The sequence below is a fragment of the Schistocerca americana genome, chromosome 10 (genome assembly GCF_021461395.2).
Source record: "Schistocerca americana isolate TAMUIC-IGC-003095 chromosome 10, iqSchAmer2.1, whole genome shotgun sequence".
NCBI classification, from domain to species: Eukaryota; Metazoa; Arthropoda; class Insecta; order Orthoptera; family Acrididae; genus Schistocerca; species Schistocerca americana.
The window spans coordinates 168,346,792-168,367,163 of NC_060128.1; the positions used below are offsets into that span (position 1 = coordinate 168,346,792).

The 20,372-nt window shown below is 41.0% G+C and overlaps 2 protein-coding genes across 2 annotated transcripts in view; one reads left to right on the forward strand and one right to left on the reverse strand.

The window, feature by feature from the left end:
- LOC124552345 (synaptic vesicle 2-related protein-like) overlaps positions 1 to 14,448 on the reverse strand; it is a 137,425-nt gene extending 122,977 nt beyond the window's left edge. The window contains exon 1 of the mRNA XM_047126614.1: positions 14,421 to 14,448. Coding sequence (XP_046982570.1) covers positions 14,421 to 14,448 — 28 coding nt within the window. The remainder of the gene's footprint in view (positions 1 to 14,420) is intronic.
- A 2,739-nt stretch (positions 14,449 to 17,187) lies between these two features.
- Positions 17,188 to 20,372, forward strand: part of LOC124552346 (DNA (cytosine-5)-methyltransferase 1-like) — a 49,827-nt gene continuing 46,642 nt past the window's right edge. Inside the window, exons 1-2 of the mRNA XM_047126615.1 lie at positions 17,188 to 17,266; positions 17,360 to 17,511. Coding sequence (XP_046982571.1) covers positions 17,188 to 17,266; positions 17,360 to 17,511 — 231 coding nt within the window. The remainder of the gene's footprint in view (positions 17,267 to 17,359; positions 17,512 to 20,372) is intronic.

Below are 20,372 nucleotides of genomic sequence, written 5' to 3' on the forward strand. Positions count from 1 at the left end.
ACCATGGTCGCATCATAACCATTGCTACAGGCTCTATGCTTGAGAACATCTATCTCTTGAATGAGATTTTCACTCTGCAGCGGAGTGTACTTTGTTATGAAACTTCCTGGCAGATTAAAACTGTGTACCGAACCGAGACTCGAACTCGGGACCTTTGCCTTTCGCAGGCAAGTGCTCTACCTTCTGAGCTACCCAAGCACGACTGTCTGCCAGGAAATTTCATATCAGCGCACACTCCGCTGGAGAGTGAAAATCTCATTCTGGAAACATCCCCCAGGCTGTGGCTAAGCCATGTCTCCGCAATATCCTTTGTTTCAGGAGTGCTAGTTCTGCAAGGTTCGCAGGAGAGCTTCTGTAAAGTCTGGAAAGTAGGAGACGAGTTTCTGGCAGAAGTAAAGCTGTCAGGACGGGACGTGAGTCGTGCTTGGATAGCTCAGATGATAGAGCACTTTCCCGCGAAAGGCAAAGGTCCCGAGTTCGAGTCTCGGTCCGGCACACAGTTTTAATCTGTCAGGAAGTGTCATCTATCTCTTGTCTAACGCTGCTCCGTTGCAACGGCAGCTTTGACAGCCCATATATCATTGAGCAAAAATTGGACTTTTTATACTTAGATGGATGGTTGGATTGCGCATGAATAACAACACCTGTAGCTACTGGTTTGCTGTAAATGCTAAACGTATGACGGCCGGCTGCTTTAGTAATAGTGAGGTCTAAGTAGCTAATATTATTATTACTTTCAACTTCTACTGTAAATATGATCTGCTTATGCACAGCATTCAGCGCATTTAAATAATCATTGATATCTATTCTATCACCTATGATGATGGCTATAATGTCATCTACATATCTCTTATAATAAACCGTTTTCTCTCTTAGCGCTATGTTGTCCCTGAATAACTTACTTTCCAGGCTGTTTAGCGTACTAGCTAGGCAACTGCCCATTGCTAAGCCGTCACGCTGACTGTAATACTTGTTATTAAACTGAAAGCAGTTAAACGATAGTGACGTTTCTAGTAGATCGACAAATTCCACAAGTTCGGCGTGGCTCAGCCTACAATGCTTTATCAAATTATTCTTGACGGCTTCAAGACACTCTTTAATTGGAATATTAGTATACAAATTTTTTATATCAAAAGATATCAGACATGCGCCCTCTGCTACTGCTACATCCTTCAAGAAATTTGCTAACTCATAAGTATTCTTTAAACTGTAAGAGGTTTCAAACACATATAGTTCTTTCAACTTACTATTAAGATATTTGTTCGACTTGGCATTAGGCGCTTTCCTTCTATCCACAATCAGCCTAATGCTTTTTTCTACTTTGCCTACCTGTGCCTTAATCTTAGGTAATTTGACCGCCATCATTTTTAAATCACACCTAGTTTATCATCCAGCAAAAAATGCAACCGATCTATTGCTTTCCTAACTTTCGTATTGTTGTTGTTGTTGTTGTGGTCTTCAGTCCTGAGACTGGTTTGATGCAGCTCTCCATGCTACTATCTCCTGTGCAAGATTCTTCATCCCCCAGTACCAACTGCAACCTACATCCTTCTGAATCTGTTTAGTGTATTCATTTCTTTGTCTCCCTCTACGATTTTTACCCTCCACGCTGCCCTCCAATACTAAATTGATGATCCCTTGATGCCTCAGAACATGTCCTACCAACCGGTCCCTTCTTTTGGTCAAGTTGTGCCACAAACTGCTCTTATCCCCAATTCTATTCAATATCTCCTCATTAGTTATGTGATCTACCCATCTAATCTTCAGCATTCTTCTGTAGCACCACATTTCCAAAACTTCTATTATCTTTCTGTCCAAACTATTTATCGTCCACGTTTCACTTCCATACATGGCTACACTCCATACAAATACTTTCAGAAACGACTTCCTCACACTTAAATCTATACTCGATGTTAACAAATTTCTCTTCTTCAGAAACGCTTTCCTTGCCATTGCCAGTCTACATTTTATATCCTCTCTACTCCGACCATCATCAGTTATTTTCCTCCCCAAATAGCAAACCTCCTTTACTACTTTAAGTGTCTCATTTCCTAATCTAAATCCCTCAGCATCACCCGACTTAATTCCATTCCATTATCCTCGTTTTGCTTTTGTTGATGTTCATCTTATATCCTCCTTTCAAGACACTATCCATTCCGTTCAACTACTCTTCCAAGTCCTTTGCTGTCTCTGACAGAATTACAATGTCATCGTCTAACCTCAAAGTTTTTATTTCTTCTCCATGGATTTTATTACCTACTCCGAATTGCCGCGCGGGATTAGCCGAGCAGTCTTAGGCGCTGCAGTCATAGGCTGTGCGGCTGATCCCTGCGGAGGTTCGAGTCCTCCCTCGGGCATGGGTGTGTGTGTTTGTCCTTCGGATAATTTAGGTTAAGTAGTGTGTAAGCTTAGGGACTGATGACCTTAGCAGTTAAGTCCCATAAGATTTCACACACATTCTTTCTTTCTACTCCGAATTTTTCTTTTGTTTCCTTTACTGCTTGCTCAATATACAGATTGAATAACATCGGGGAGAGCTAAAACCCTTCCCAAACGCTGCATCCCTTTCATGCCCCTCGACTCTTATAACTGCCATCTGGTTTCTGTACAAATTGTAAATAGCCTTTCGCTTCCTGTATTTTACCCCTGCCACCTTTAGAATTTGAAAGAGAGTAATCCAGTCAACATTGTCAAAAGTTTTCTCTAAGTCTACCTCCGTATTGAACTTATTAATTGGATTCTTAGTCATTTGCGTGATGATGTTTTAGCGAAAAAATCGCTCTGTTTTGGAAACATAGTGAGCTTCCCAAATGCATACAGGCCCCCACCGACCGAGCTGTCGCAATATCCCAACCGGAGTACCTCAGTACGTCACATCGGTACTCAGTTCGCATTGCAGACCAGCACGTCGCTCTGTGCTCTTCCACAGTGACAGTCGTCGCCTCGCAGCTTAGCTAGCTGTGAGGGATCGTCAGTCATTGTATACGGTTGTGACGTGGACACGGACAAGATTCAAGAAGAAGTACAGACTGGACTTCATTGAAGTTAAGTACTCAGTTGGTTCCTGTAATAAAGTGTATTTTAACCACGTGTACATTTCGTGTTGCAGTGAGAGGAAACCACCGTCTCCTCATCCAGCCAGGAACAACATAAAAAAAGTCACCACCACGCGACTACACACAAATACCGTGTAACAATATCTGTAGTCTCCATAACGGTCGCAGTTCGGTGAGGAAGAGTTTTCACAGGTTTCTCCTCGCATGGATTCAGATGCCATACAAATTGTGGGATGGTTCCGGTAGACAGTGTCTTTTCACGTGCCCCACAAAAAGTAGTCGCAAGCGGTTACATCGGGCGAATATGGAGGCCAATGTCTCCCTGCGGCAATAAATTAGCAATAATTCAACGCAGTGACTCTGTTTCCTAGGTATTCATGAAGAAAGCGAGACACCTCTTCGGTGCGATGAGGTTGATCCTCCAACACTAGCTGTATGGCGGCAAACTGTTCCAAAATTGTAACATAACGTTCACTGTTGATCACAGTTGTATCACTCCAAACAAATGGGGATTTTCGGAACCACACAATCGCTAGTTTTGTTTATTCACGACTTCATTTATATGGAAATGTGCTTCCTCTGTAAACCTGATGCAGTCAACATCAAATCCTTCGTTATCAGTCGCTGAGAGAATATGGTTTGCGAAGACAGTCCTCTTTCGCATAGCCTGAAATTGGCTGGCGGCTTTGGATTTTGAATGGATACGTGCGTAGGCTCTGTGTCAGTATTTTCTGCGTGCTGAAACGTTTCAAATCAGTGTCTGCTAGAAATCTTCGCACGACTTTCCTGAGTGTTGCACAATAATTCCAGAAAGCATGCCGACGTTGTCAGGACTAACTACAATTTGCCTTGGACCAACATTTCCCGAAAGAGCATCAGCTAAGCTGCTTATCAGTTGGAATTAGACGAAGGGCTTGCGAACGGCTTCCACCTTGGATCCTTTTGAAAAATTAAATCGTGTTTGATAACTGCTCCTTGTTGCCGTAGGGCTGTGATCTAGCCTGTCGCATTCAATTATAACAAAAATAGGTTGTTCAATGAAATTTATGATTTCAACCTCTTTCATAATATATTGCAGTGCCTGTGTTATTCTGAATAACGATGCAAAGTTCATTTAGACATGCTTGATCTACAAAGGAACAGCCACTGCGGCAACTACAGTTTTCACGAAATACATTAAATATATTTGCAATTGCGAATATCGACAACCATTAGGCGTAGAATGGAAAAACAACAGTGAAAATTTGTGCAGGACGGGTCTTGAACCCGGATTTCCCGCTAATCGCGAGCGGTGACCTTACCTTCTTTTTTTTGTTATCTTAGACTACTGGCCATTAAAACTGCTACACCACCAAGATTACGTGCTACAGACGCGAAATTTAACCGACAGGAAACAGATGCTGTGATATGCAAATTATTAGCCTTTCAGAGCATTCACACAAGGTTGGCGCCGGTGGCGACACCTACAACGTGCTGACATGAAGAAAGTTTCGAACCGATTTCTCATACACAAACAGCACTTGACCGGCGTTGCCTGGTGAAATGTTGTTGTGATGCCTCGTGTAAGGAGGAGAAACGCCTACCGTCACGTTTCCGACTTTGATAAAGGTCGGATTCTAGCCTATCGCGATTGCGGTTTATCGTATAGCGACATTGCTGCTCGCGTTGGTCGAGATCCAATCACTATTAGCAGAATATGGAATCGGTGGGTTCAGGAAGGTAATACGGAACGCCGTGCTGGATCCCAGCGGCCTCGTATCACTAGCAGTCGAGATGACGGGCATCTTATCCGCGTGGCTGTAACGGATCGTGCAGCTACGTCTCGATCCGTGAGTCAACACAAGGGGACGTTTGCAAGACAACAACCATCTGCACGAACAGTTCGACGACGTTTGTACCAGCATGGACTATCAGCTCGAAGACCATGGCTGCGGTTACCCTTGACGCTGAATCACAGACAGGAGCGCCTGCGATGGTGTACTCAACGACGAACCTGGGTGCACGAATGGCAAAACGTCATTTCTTCGGATGAATCCAGGTTCTGTTTACAGAATAATGATGGTCGCATCCGTGTTTGGCGACATCGCGATGAACGCACATTGGAAGCGTGTATTCGTCATCGCCATACTAGCGTATTACCCAGCGTGATGGTATGGGGTGCCATTGTTTACACGTCTCGGTCACCTCTTGTTCACATAGACGCCACTTTGAACAGTGGACGCTACATTTCAGATGGGTTACGACCCGTGGATCTACCCTTCATTCGATCCCTGCGAAACCCTACATTTCAGCAGGATAATGCACGACCACATGTTGCAGGTCCTGTACAGGCCTTTCTGGCCAGCACATTCTCCATATCTTTCACCAATTGGAAACGTCTGGTCAATGGTGGCCGAGCAACTGGCTCGTCACAATACGCCAGTAACTACTCTTGATGAACTGTGGTATCATGTTAAAGCTGCATGGGCAGCTGTCCCTTTGCACGCCATCCAAGCTCTGTTTGACTCAATGGCCAGGCGTATCAAGGCCGTTATTACGGCCAGAGGTGGTTGTTCTGTTTCCTGATTTCTGAGGATCTATGCACCCAGATTGCGTGAAAATGTACTCACATGTCAGTTGTAGTATGATATATTTGTCCAATGAATAGTGTATAATCTGGATTTCTTCTTGGTGTAGCAATTTTAATGACCAGTAGTATATTTTCTTCGTTATAGTTCGTTGCATTTGTTCATGGCGGATGTCCCCTGACGCTTGTTCCAGTTCATAGTCGTTCCACTGATTCAGTTTTTTTATTACAGAGGGCAGCTAACCTCAGACCGAACACGCTGAACTACGTTGCCGGTACCATTTGGCTATCCGTGCACGATTCACGGCCAGACCCAAAGTTACCTTTGCCGTCGACTATGCGTCTACGACCGGTACTCGTACATCTATCATGGATATTCCCGTACAGGCGAGATATTTTACCTGAAAATTGGTTGCCCGATATCGGCAGGTAAATACGATATTACAGTGCCTATGTTATTACGAATTATGAAGCAATGTTCCTTCGGACATGCATGCACGCCCAAAGGGCACGTGACTGACGACGTATGGAAGATTGGGTCTGGCCATGAATCGTGCACGGATAGCCAAATGGTGAGGCGACCGCTCGCGATAAGCGGGAAATCCGGTTTCGAGCCCCGGTCCTGCACAAATTTTCATTGTCATCGTTACATTCTACAGCTGATGGTTGTCTGTTAACGTGCTTCTTAACGGGTGTAGTTACTGCAGTGCCTGCTCCTTTGGACATGTATGCAGGTTAATGTAAGTGCGAGATAAACTATTCCAAATGTGAAATGCTGGTACATTAATAGTCGGCGTAACCGCTAGAATGTTGAATGCAAGCATGCAAACCTGCACGCACTGTGCTGGATGTCAGTTTGTGGGATGGAGTTCCATGCCTATCGGACTTGATCGGTCAGTACAGGGACAGTTAACGCTGGTGTTGTTGTCCGATGACGTCACACATGTGCTTTATTGGAGACAGATCTGGTGATTGAGCAGGCCAAGGCAACATGTCGGCGCTCGGTAGAGCATGTTGGGCTACAACATCGGTATGTGGGAGAGCGTCATCCCCTTGGAAAACACCCTCTGGAATACTGTTCATAAATGGCAGCACAATATCAAGAATCAGGAGAACGACGTACAGATTTGCAGTCTGGGAGCGTGGGGTAACCACTAGAAAGCTGCTGCTGTCATACGAAGTAGGTGTATGTCCTGTGTCTGTAGCATGCATGCATGCAGGCAGGTTGGTTGGTTGCAGGCCCTCAACTGACCTCCTTTTAACCAACACACGGCCATCACTGGCACCGAGGCAGTACCAGCTTCCATCACAAAACACAACAGACCTCCACCAAGCTCTCCAATGAGCTCTCGTTTGACACTACTGAAGTCGCAAATGGCGGTGTTTTGGTGTCAGTGGAACGCACGCTACATGGCGTCTGTGTCGGAGCTGTCCTCGAAGTAACCAATTTGTAACAGTTCGCTCTGTCACTGCGGTGCCAACTGCTGCTGCAGATGCAGTACGATGTGCCTCCGCCATACGCCGAGCACGACTTTCTCCCCTCTCGGAAGCTGGTATTCTTGCAACCGTACTTTTTCGTGCCCACTGCAGCCAGCAATCACGTACAATGCTACCTTCCTGCCTAGTCTCTGTGCAACATCGCAGAAGGAACATCCAGCTCTCATAGCCCTAGTACATGACGTCGTTCAAAGCCACTGATGTGCTGATAATGGAGTACTTGTCGCCTTAAAGGTATCTTTGTCTAACAGCTCGCCAAGTGCAATCTCTAAGGTATGTTGCGTTTACGACCGTTACATACGCATCCTATTAGTGGCGCAATTGGATCGAACTTTGAACAGATATAATCTGTTACATGTAGAAACACACCTATCAATTGTTGTTTATGTCGAACAACTCTTTCCTAGTGTTGCGCTTTTTCCGTCAGTGTATTTGGAACTGAGCGAAGGTTTCTGCCAGCCGCCGTGGCCGAGCGGTACTAGACGCTTCAGTCCGGAACCGTGCTGCTGCTACGGTCGCAGGTTCGAATCCTGCCTCGGGCATGGATGTGTGTGATGTCCTTAGGCTAGTTAGGTTTAGGTAGTTCTAAGTCTAGGGGACTGATGACCTCAGATGTTCTGTCCCGTAGTGCTTGGAGCCATTTGATTTGAAGGTTTTCTAAGGGTCTGCAAATCATGTAACTGGGATGGGGCTTGGGTTCAAATGGCTCTGAGCACTATGGGACTTAACTGCTGTGGTCATCAGTCCCCTAGAACTTAGAACTACTTAAACCTAACTAACCTAAGGACATCACACACATCCATGCCCGAGGCAGGATTCGAACCTGCGACCGTAGCAGTCGCGCTGGGGCTTGGGTACCAGCAGGTATTCACGTAGTAGTATGTGGGACTCTGCCTAAAAATCACTTACAGACAGGCTGGCACAGCGATCCTGGACAGTAATGGACTGGGCAGATTCGATCCAAGGCCAGCGCAGTAAGTGGCGGTTAAATGCACACAGTTACCTGGGCATGCAAATATTGAATGCTTTTAAATTTTTTATTATTTTCAATTTTCTTAAAACCAAAAGTGAGAGGGGGCACTTTCCTCTATTAATATCATAGAAAATGTGCCAGATTATTTGGAACAGAAAGTGAAACCGGCAAACAACTTTCTCGCATTTGGTAGCCCTACAGGATCCAGCAGTGGATGATTACCTTCAGCTAGATATGCTGCACCTCTAGAAACTCGTGGACGCTCTTACTCGCCATATTAAGGCCGTTATACATGTTATTGGTGGCGCTAAACGGTATTCAGCATGATGCCTCTTGGATTTGTTTCGTCCCGTGCGCATATGTACACACGCCTGTTCTATTATACACTGTGTTCATCATAACAATCAACCTTATGTAACCATTACATCATGTGTCCCTCCGCATGTAGCTTGAATCTCATCTGGTTTCTCTTCACGTGGAAGGGAAGCCGATCTGTGTCTAGTACATTCACGTACGACCATAAGCACACGTTTTATGCTGTGTTACACGCGCATAGACTGCGCGATAATGCGGGACAACAGCTTTACCGGCGAATTTAATTTGAACAGCACTGGCAGCCAGATGGTCCTACTAACTTGTAATTATGTGAGCTGTTGCAGTTCATATGTAAAAAGAGACGAGCAGAGAAACGATATAGCTTCGATCGTCATTTAACTTTTAAAGAGAATGAAATGACATTCGACAAAATTCCAGCATTACAGCATGCTTCTTGGGTGACCACGTAACATAGTATTTTAATAACAAACAAGGGTGATGAAAATTGCTAACTTAAACACAGGGTAATTTTTCTGAGCGCGCTGTGTGACGCAATAGCATACTGCAACGATTTCACCGTACTTTTGAATACCGACGCCACTGAAGGTATTAATTACATCAGTCGTCTGGTGATCCATTAGCTTCTTCCTTATCCAAATCGGAAGAATACATTTCATTTCTGGAACGGTCACCTGCTACGTTGATAACGAGTCCATCAACAACAGAATCTACGAAGCCACAACGGCGCCGCATTTTCCCTTCTTCTTTTATGTCGAGACGTTCTATATGCCGCCAGCGTTCGACAGTGACATGTTAAAAACCTGCTTGCGTTAGTACCAGTACGTCTGGTAGCTTAACGGTCTGTTATTTCTCACGACAAATCCTTTAACTTCGTTCCAGATCAGTTCTGTTGGGATCATATTGTAATGGTATAGCAGCAAAAGTAAAAATGCAGCATTTGTATGGTGATCTCGATACTGTGAAAATGATCGTTTTTCACGTTTTTACGACACTTACCTCTCTGGATTGTGTGAGACTAAATCTGCGGTATAAAATGGTCATAGTCCAAATAAAGAATATTCGGTTTTTACTTTTGCCCTAAAAATAAAATTGGTACGTTTTCTTAATTTAAGCAGGCCTTTATTAACAAACATTCATAAAATATCGACAGTTAAGAATATATATTTGAAATGAAAACAGGACTTTCGCGTGCAGTATGTAATTAGAAACAAGAAGAGTACATTATTTATAAAAACATGATGATGAAATTTACAATTACGAGATTTTGGTATTTCAAATTGAACGAAAAACGAGATTTGAGCCAGCGATACATAAACTTCACCAGATTAACACCCCACTACGATACCGATTCCGTGTTATATCCATTGGCTGTTTGTACATCTGTTGTTCTGGTCTTCAGTCCTGAGACTGGTTTGATGCAGCTCTCCATGTTACTCTATCCTGCGCAAGGTTCTTCATCTCCCAGTGCCTACTGCAACCTACATCCTTCTGAATCTGATTGGTCTCCCTCTACGACTTTTACCCTCCACGCTGCCCTCCAATGCTAAATTTGTGATCCCCTGATGCCTCAGAACATGCCCTACCAGCCGGTCCCTTCTTCATGTCAAGTTGTGCCACAAACTCCTCTTCTCCCCAATTCTATTCAATACCTCCTCATTAGTTATGTGATCTACCCATCTAATCTTCAGCATTCTTCTGTAGCACCACATTTCGAAAGCTTATATTCTCTTCTTCTCCAAACTATTTATCGTCCATGTTTCACTTCCATACATGGCTACACTCCACACAAATACTTTCAGAAACGACTTCCCGACACTTAAATCTATACTCGATGTTAACAAATTTCTCTTCTTCAGAAACGCTTTCCTTGCCATTGCCTGTATACATTTTATATCCTCTCTACTTCGACCGTCATCAGTTATTTTGCTCCCCAAATAGCAATACTCATTTACTACTTTAAGTGTCTTATTTCCCAATCTAATTCCCTCAGCATCACCCGACTTAATTCGACTACATTCCATTGTCCTCGTTTTGCTTTTGTTGATGTTCATCTTATATCCTGCCTTCTGGAATAGTAGCTGCACTTCAGGATCCGCTGCCTAAGCCAATTTGTACAAAGTTGAGTATTCATAAACAAATGTGTGTGCCTTGTTACTAATCATTATCAGTGTTTCAGTATTCTCCTTGTTCTCCTCTCATAGTGTTTCCTTTGGAGCACTATAAATAGCTGAGGGTGGCGATAAGGAAAATCTTTTGCTGTTGTTGTATCAAAAGTACAATACAACAATGGAAGTACCTCAACATCATGTAGACAATTCATAGAGACTCATGTCATGCGTGAACAATCATTGTCCTGTTGAAAAATGGCACCACAATATTGTAACTTGAGAGGTAACACGTAGGAACACAGGATACCAGAGGTCTCTCAATCACTATCAGGAGTGACCTCAAGTCATTCTCAGTGAGTCCTCATACCTGGATGGCAAGAGCAACACCACTTGGAACACACTCATTGTGCTGTGAATATCTCTGATGATATTTCCATGCACTGAGACGTAAATAATTCAGTGAATTCATCTTTAGTCTCTCAATATTAATACAGTCATAACAGTTATTGTTGTACTTCATATCCTGATGGCCTCTCTGCTCACAGAAATGCAAAGAATGACTGCTGTCTGTTCATTTTGCACCAATTACAGAAATGTAAATAATTTTTCCTAAAACACAACAGCAGATATTTACACTTATTGGTAACTATCTTTTGCATTACTCAAGGTACTTGAGGTAATGTAATGTTTCCACTACTTTCACACGTGCTTGTGAGTGTTGGCAAGGAATTGCACTGTAAGAACCGATGAAAACTCATCACCATCTGAAACTCATACGCTGATGTCAAAAACATTTTCTGTGTTATAATAACTGCAGCATCAATTAAATATCTAGGCTTAACATTGCGTAGCAATATGAAAGGAATGTGCATAAGTTTGGTTGTAAGGAAGACAAATGGTCAATTTTGGTTTGTTAGGAGATTTTAGGAAAGTGTAGCTCATCTATAAAGGAGGCAACACATATGAACTTATGCAATCCATTCCTGGGTGCTGCTCAAGTGTTTGGGATTGCTACTTGCTCTGATTAAAGGCAAACAATGTGTGTGGGATATCAACTCCATCCAAGATATCAATGACCATTTAGAACAGTTGTGGGCCATTTTGCCTCAGAGGAGGCCACAACAGTTTTATGACATCCTTCCCAACCGAGTGGGTGTTTGGTTGATTTGGGGGAGGGAACCAAACAGCGAGGTCATCGGTCTGATCGTATTAGGGAAGGATAGGGAAAGGAATTGGCTGTGCCCACTCAAAGGAACCATCTCAGTATTTGCATGAAGCAATTTAGGGAAATCACAGAAAACCTAAGTAAGAATGGCTAGACGTGGGTTTGAACCATCATCCTCCTGGATGTGTGTCCAGTGCGCTAACAACTTTGCCACCTTGCTCGCTCTTCCCGACCAAATCGGTGCATGCTTCCAACCCAGGTGGGTGCAATGTCATACGTTAAGTTGACTTGTACTCCCAAGTTGTTTGTAAATTTGACTCGGATTTTGTGATCATTGGAATAACATGACATAGTTTCTTCACCAAAAATGTTTTGTTCCATTTCCTGCTTCCTTTCTTGGTGCTTCATTGTTTTTGTCTGGCAGGATATTTATTGAACCCCATAAATGTTAAACTGTGTTTCCATTCCACAAAGATAAAAGTCTGATGACACAAAATGATTAGTTAAAACAGTAATTTTTTTTACATAAAGATAGAGCACTTGCAGCAACAGAAAATGTTTTCTATTTGCAACACATAGTTTCTTTTATCTTAAATTTCTGATAAATGAAAATAAACATCAAAATTCTGCACACATATTGTGGCAAAAATTGACAGTGGCTATGAAATATGTGAATGCCAAAGCACACAGTTGTTACATTAACATGCTATAGTACAAACAATACATGATAATACATAATAGCACATAGATTATGACACACATAAATAAAGTAAACATATGTTATAAATTGTGGTGAGGCACTACTACATGTTTGTGTCTGCCACATGTCTGCCCTAACAGACGATCTCGTGCTGTAGCAGATGCACGTTAAAACATAACCAGAACCAAAAACTAACGTAACTTCTCATAGCAGCTCCATCCACCTAATCTAATGTAGCAATCCCATCAATTCAGGTTTAACATAGTATAGTTGATCGTACCATGTTTTACATTTTTGGAGGTGATAACGTCACTGCAGAAAGTTGAGGGTCACTGCCAGACGTACACCAATTAATCTGTTGACAACACTTCTTTATTACAAAAAAATGGCTCTGAGCACTATGGGACTTAACTTCTAAGGTCATCAGTCCCCTAGAATTTAGAACTACTTAAACCTAACTAACCTAAAGACATCACACACATCCATGCCCGAGGCAGGATTCGAACCTGCGACCGTAGCGTTCTTTATTACACACATATATACAACAGCTAAGTGTCACAACTTCCCAGGAACTGGAACACACCAGATAGTACTTCAACTGCACTCACTCCAAGGCTTTGGGAAAGGTGTATTTATACATCTTTTAACAATTATGATCTTTGACATTATTTATGATACAAATTGTCTTTCTGAATCAGGTTATGTCTCCAGTTTAAATGAATATTCTCTAGTTCTCATAATCTGTGGACATTGCACTGAATTTCTCTATAGAATGTTCCAGAATTACAAGTTCAATTACAGATTTTTAGTTGATGATTTCTGTAAGAACATGTTGTCCTGACTTGCAATTTTAAAATTAATGGTTTATACAGTTAATTCACGTTATGGTAAACAAACAGTCTTACTAATTGAATTATAATTACAAAACTGAATGAAAAAGGTTACTAACATTTATACAATATTAACACTGATTCCAAACTTGTTCTTTCTCTTCTAAACATCCTGAAACTTCAAAGTGATAATGACTTATCGTAACTGAACATTAATTGACCTGATTAAGGACATACATTAATTGGTCTGTGACACAATTTAACATTTTTGTTACAACTATTTCACTCTGTTGCACTAAGTGACCTTAGTCACTAAGTGTCCTTATACACTACTCACATCTGTTTAAGCATGTATCGCATACTACGAAACCTGCTGTATTGGGTACTCCACATGACCTCATACAGCCTGTTTTGTTACAATGTCACCAAGCAAAAAACCACATCACAAACTGTATGCATCAGGGTAAAAGAGTTTACTCTGTCAGACATTTCTTTACCACAGCACATGTGGTTTTTACCAAAAGCATGCATGAGGAAGCGTTCCCAACTCCCAGCACTTCCTATGCAGACACCAAGCTGTCCACACGATGAGTGCAGCAACTTAATGTTCCTTTGGTGTGAAGTTTACATTCAATTTATTTCATTATCAGAACTTAATGGCTTGCCATAGTGCTATCAGATAGGCGAATTATCTGTGAAGACATCAATGTGAGTCAGTTTTATGAAACAAACAGCACTGCCGGCTCCCACAATACTTATGGAGAACCAATAGGCAAGAGTGATACCATACTTCAGGACAACATTATTCAGCAGTTGCATTGTGGTCTTGCATCCCAAGACTGGAATATCTGATTCACAGAGCCTGTTAAATAATAGCAAGTGCAGCAAGCTCTGACTTCTTTTTGTGAACTATACACAAACCACCACAGTAGCATGCATGTGGCCTTAAAGCCTGAAATCCTCAATTATGTCAGATTAGCCCCAGTAGTAACCCAAATTCATTTTTTGTATTTGCTTCACTCACTGTGCTAGATTAGCTTCACTTACGGTACCTCAAGTTCATTTATTTGTGTATTATTTTATTTTGATCTCTGTGTTAGATTAGCTTCACCCAATGTAGCTCAAGTTTGTTTATTAGTAATTTTATTTTGCTTTGATCACTATGCTAAATTGGCTTCACTTACAGTACCTCCAAGTTCATTTATTTGTATGTGCATATTTCCTTCACCACTGTGTTAGATCACCCCTTTACTAGAACTCAAGAACATGTTGTCTTAAAAGAATTGTGAGAACTAATTCCCTACACATAGATTTTGGGCACCTGTTATGAGAAACTGCAACACCTTTGTGCTGGACCGACTCAATTGAGAGTTTTTGATGACACAATTAACTGTGCCTTTTAACATTCTAATAAGGGAACTGTTTAATATTATAACATCTTTCGTTACATTGTTCCTGAGTCTGCATTACTTTGTTTACATGATTTAAATGATTTAAACGAAATACAGAACTCACCACAATTGGGCATTGAATTAAATTCAGTGATGACAAGTAAAAATTTGTGCCAGACCAGGACACAAACCTGGATTTCCCACTTTATGTGAGTGGTCGCATTAGCTGCTTTTGTTATCTGGACATGCTACCTGACCCACATTCTCAACTTGTAGTATTCCCTGTGCATTATTCTCATTGCTCACAGCTTTATCCGATGCCTGCAAGAGTTCAGACATAGTGTGCATCCTCACTGTAATGTAGTGGTACTACAGTCTACCAATACACTGTGAGAAAGGTACACATCAGCTGACAAGTTTTGAGCCAATCTCAGCTATATTAACCCTTTTGCAGCTGTTGAGGTCAAGTGTCCTGCCTGCCCAGCTGCCTGATGGGGGCGAACGTATTATGCACCTGGTGGGCTGCCAGCTACCACAACCTCAGGACCACTGTACTCTATAGGCACTGTGGACTAGTAACACTTTTGAGGATGCATAGAACCACTCTGCAACAATACTCTTTATAAAATCAGTATCACACAGTATGGTCACAGTGGTTGCAGTTTCAGATAACCACAAAAGAGAGCTTCAACACTAATCCAAACTTTCTGTTATAAGTTTATGCTGGGCTGAGAGAAAGTTGTTTTAGAAATAGTATAAGAACTTTTTTATTTGTGACTGAAAAATCCTATAACTAGACAGTTACACAACCAACATATGTGCCTGTAACCGATTAAAATTTCCTTGACATCAGAAAAATATATTTCAAGATACATAGTTTCAAAGTGAGCAGTACCTAGCAAAGACACCCAAAACCCAGACCATCTTCTGTTCTGTGTGGCATCAAGTGTTATTGAGAAACTGTACAAATTTTTCTTGCACTGTTTGCTTTTTCAATATCTGATACATTAGTTCTATAGGATAATTCATGCCCTTCTAGATTATGTATGTTTGTGTACTTTGTAGATTAGGAAACAAGCTTCATTTGTTTGGCAGTGCATACCATTTGCAGTTGTGTGTGGCTGTGGGAGTTGCTGAGAAATTATGCATATTTTATTATTCTACTGCACTTTTCTCCTTTTGTAACATCTGAGACACCAAATAATGTTGACTTATTGCCACAATATTTCAGCTGGCAATCGTCCAGCCATCTTCAGATGAGTGTCTGCCACTGGAGACCGCCCATTCACGGTGTCGGCTTTATAGCAAAACTTGGCGCGGAGACGTGCGTGCATTGGTGGCCATCATAGGAGCATCCTCAGTCAAAAGCCACGCCCTCTACAAATACTGTTCCATGTGTGGTGCATAGGCACATGCGTAAAGGTGAAACTACATGTCTACCCTCTGTCAGAACATGTGCTCATGGTGTTAAAAGAAAACATTATAAAGAAATGTTCTCTCTCAGAAGAAATTAAAGAGATCACAGGATCCAAGCCTTGTCCAGTTGAAAGCCGCCATCGTGATTTATGAGATCTTGTGTTAGATGTACTTCCACAGATTATTGAATTACTGAATTCCTAAATGATTTCACTGGGATCTCTTTAATTTCTTCTGGGAGAAAACATTTTATTCATTATGACAGATCTGGTGACATCTGATGTTTGTTTCTAGCACCACAAGTGCGCGTTCTGACATAGGGTGCTCATATAGTTATAATGTGCCTGTGCACTACAGATGGAATAGTATTGGGAGAGGGTGTTGATTGCAATAGAGGACGCACCTGTAACAGCCACTAATGTGCATGTGCCTCCATGCCACTGTTTGCTATAAAGCTGACACTGTGAGCTAGCAGTCTCCAGTGGCGGGCACTCACCTGAAGATGGCTGGTCAGTTGCCAGCCTAAATATTGTGGTAAGAAGTCACTATGATCTGGCTGCAATGCTGAAACCTCATAGAATATTCAGTACACCAGGAAAGCTTCAAGAATAACATCTAATATGTCAGTTCATTAAGATAATTCATGTCCTCCTGATTATATATATGTGTCTTTTGTCTTGTGGAAATTAGAAAATCAAATTATATTTATTAGATTGCCTCATAAGGATAAAGGAACCAGCAGTAGGTGAAAACTATAGTGCTTTCCAATGTTAATAATAAGAGCAGATAGTGATAGCATTAGCAGGAATAGTGATAGCATTAGCAGGAATGATGAAATGTGGACAATAGTGAAAGTTTACCTGCTCCCACACCCAGGAGTACATGAGTGCTCTTAGGTGTCAGGTGTTCCTACCTGCCTCATATCTATGAATGCCCTTAGCTCTCTGGACATTCTACTTATTCTGTGTACGTGTTTGCCTATAGCCGTGTACGTGTTTGCCGATAGCCGCCTGGGCTTTCTACAAATGCCTGTAGCCATGAAAGGGTTAATATTGTGTATTAACATTGCAGCAAGCATTGAGTCTTGATGGCAGACAATATTAGTAAGATCTGTTTCCATTTCTTGATTTGCAGGACAGCCAGGGTAGGATGGATGCAGGTGAGGTGAAATACTGGCCAGATGTTAACAGGAAGTTGAGAACACTGGATATTTTTGCTGGTTGTGGAGGTAACATATATTTGTATGTCATTAGCAGCTAAAGTATGTCATTCATGACCCCTTAAATTTATTGTGAACTCCTTTCCTTCTCTCTTGTACTAGGTCTTTCATATGGTCTTCAGCAGTCAGGTGTTGCTGAGATATGCTGGGCAATAGAAAAAGATGTGGCTGCTGCAGAAGCCTTCAGCCATAATCACCCACACTGCACTGTTTTAACGGATGACTGCAATTTGTTGCTCCAGCTTGTAATGAATGTGAGTAAACATTTCATCAGTTTAGGTATCCTTCTTAAATAATTAGACTGAAGTTTTAGGGGTAGAGACATACTGGTTCAATCATAGTACTTCTTTGGGAGAGACAAATCAGTAAGTTGACATATTTTGCATATTTTCATTCAATAATGTCATCTGGAATAATGTTCTGAGGTAGTTTATCTTTAAGAAAATAAGTCTCCATACTTCAAGAACATGCTGTAAGAATAATATGTGCTCACCAATGATCACCTTGTAGACATCTGTTTTAACCACTGCTATACCAAACATTTATACCCTCATGAATTTTGTTAAAAGACATAATGACGTACATAATTACAATACTATAAGAAAAAAATAACATTCGTTACTCCACAGTGTGGCTGCATTTAGCCAAAAAGGGGTGCACAATGTTGGAACCAAACTTTTTAATCACTTACTCAGTGATATAAAATGTCTGACATGCAGAAAAGTAAAATTTGAAAACAAGCTGAAAAAGTTTCTACTTGATATCTCCTTCTATTCTGTAGAAGAATTTCTATTATTATAATGTGTAAAAGATTGTTGGTAGGAATTAGTAACTAACATCTGTATATATATATAAAAAAATAAAAAATAACTTGTAAATGGTCAGCATGCAGCTATATTTACAACTGAATGTTTAATGTCAGTCTAAACTGACTCATTCCACATCATTATGATTTATCGTACAGATGATTCCTGGAACATGAAACTAACTAACTAATTACATGGTTCCATCTCATCAGTTTAAAATTGCATAAATTTACCACAGTATGAGAAGACATCTTGCTGGCTGCTTGTAAAGACACACTTAGTGTTCATGTAAAAAAGTGAAAATTATACCATTAAAAGCAGCATGTGTATGAGTTGTAGTGATCAAATCAGAAAGTTAAATGATCATGTAAGTAGTCTTCAACTAACAATCAAAGTCTTAACGAGTGATGTGGCAAAACCTACATGTGTGAGCCATCACCAAAACCGTGTTTACTTTCACGTGATAGCCAAACTGTTCCAAATATGAATATGAAAAAACTAACATCTATAAATATTATAAATTGTTATCACTACAAAAATCATGCACATTTATGAGTGATAGTCAAATGCAATTACTACTGAAAGAGATGTTAGTGATAAACATGAAAGTGTGAAGTGTGATGGCAATGAAGTTCATAAACAACAGCAAACCACAGTGATGACAGAACAAAGAATCAGTTGCAAAAAAAGGTACAGTGTTCTTTTCTTAACAGACAACCATAGCAGGAACCGGGTGAGTATTTTACAAGACAATAACAAAGACTTCAAAGCAATGAGAATAGTAAAATCGGGTGCAAGTATGAAAAATGTTACTGATATTGACCTGCATGTAAAAATGAAAGATGAAAATCATTATGTCATGCGCATAGCTGGTGCCAACAATGCCACAGGAAACGTGGCACAATGGAAAAGTTCTTAGACACCAACAAATCTCAAAACACAACAATTACAATGCTACCTCACAGGCATGACCTAATAATACAATTCTTGTGTCAACAAGGAGATACAAAAAACAAACATCAAAATCAAACATTTGTGTGCCTCATTTGGAAAATGTAGAATACTTATAGGTAAAATAGTCAAATGCCTACATACCAAACATGGGATGCTTGTAAATTTTGAAGGAAAGACATTTTTATGTGAGAAAATAATAAAAATTATCGCAGAGAAAGATGACTTAAACAAAATTAACAATCACAAAGATGATAGGGATGCTCTATTAGAGTAAAACGTAGCAATTTGATCCTTACATACGAGAATGTTCAGTATATAATGAATAAAACAGAACACTTGGATGAAACTTCCTGGCAGATTAAAACTGTGTGCCGGACCGAGACTCAAACTCGGGACCTTTGCCTTTTGCGGGCAAGTGCTCTACCAACTGAGCTACCCAAGCGTGACTCACGCCCCGTCCTCACAGCTTTACTACTGCCAGTATCTCATCTCCTACCTTCCAAACCTTACAGAAGCTCTCCTGCGAGTTGGTAGAGCACTTGCCCGCGAAAGGCAAAGGTCTCGAGTTCGAGTCTCGGTCCGGCACACAGTTTTAATCTGCCAGGAAGTTTCATATCAGTGCACACTCCGCTGTAGAGTGAAAATTTCATCCTAGAGCACTTGGATGTACATCTAAATGAATCAAAGCCACATTTCTTCATAGTGAGTGAATTAGGTTGCAAGGAAGAGGAAGCATATGGATACAGGCTAAGGAACTGGTACTGTAGAAGGACACATAAAGGTGGAGGGGTAGGCATTTACAGTAGAAATAATATAACATGTGAAAAAGTCAAATGGATTGATGATCTGAGTAAAGAAATGATACTTAAGATTGCAGCAATACATTTAAAACTAGGGAACAACAACCTGACTATAGCAGCTCTGTATAGGTCACCTAGAAGCATTATTAAAGAATTTTTCAGTCATCTGGAAGACCTGCTGGAGAAGACACCAGTGAATAAAAACATGTGCTGTTTGTTGGAGACATCAACACAGACTCTTTATATAATAGCAATAATTATTTGTGTTATGTTGACTTGCTTCAGCATTATAACTATTGCCACATAAACTCAGAAACTACAAGAATTACTGTAGGAAGACAGGCATGCATTGACCGCATTCTCACAAACACAACAAAGGAGGATATAAACATAACCACTGTCAAAATGACATATCTGACTATAGAGCTCTTACTATGGAAATTAGTGTAGAGAATGTAGATGTAACTAAAAGTGATACTTATGTATAAAGGAAAATTGAAAAATAAACAAACTTATGAGGGCATTAGGCAAAAAATGTGAATGATAAATGGGAAA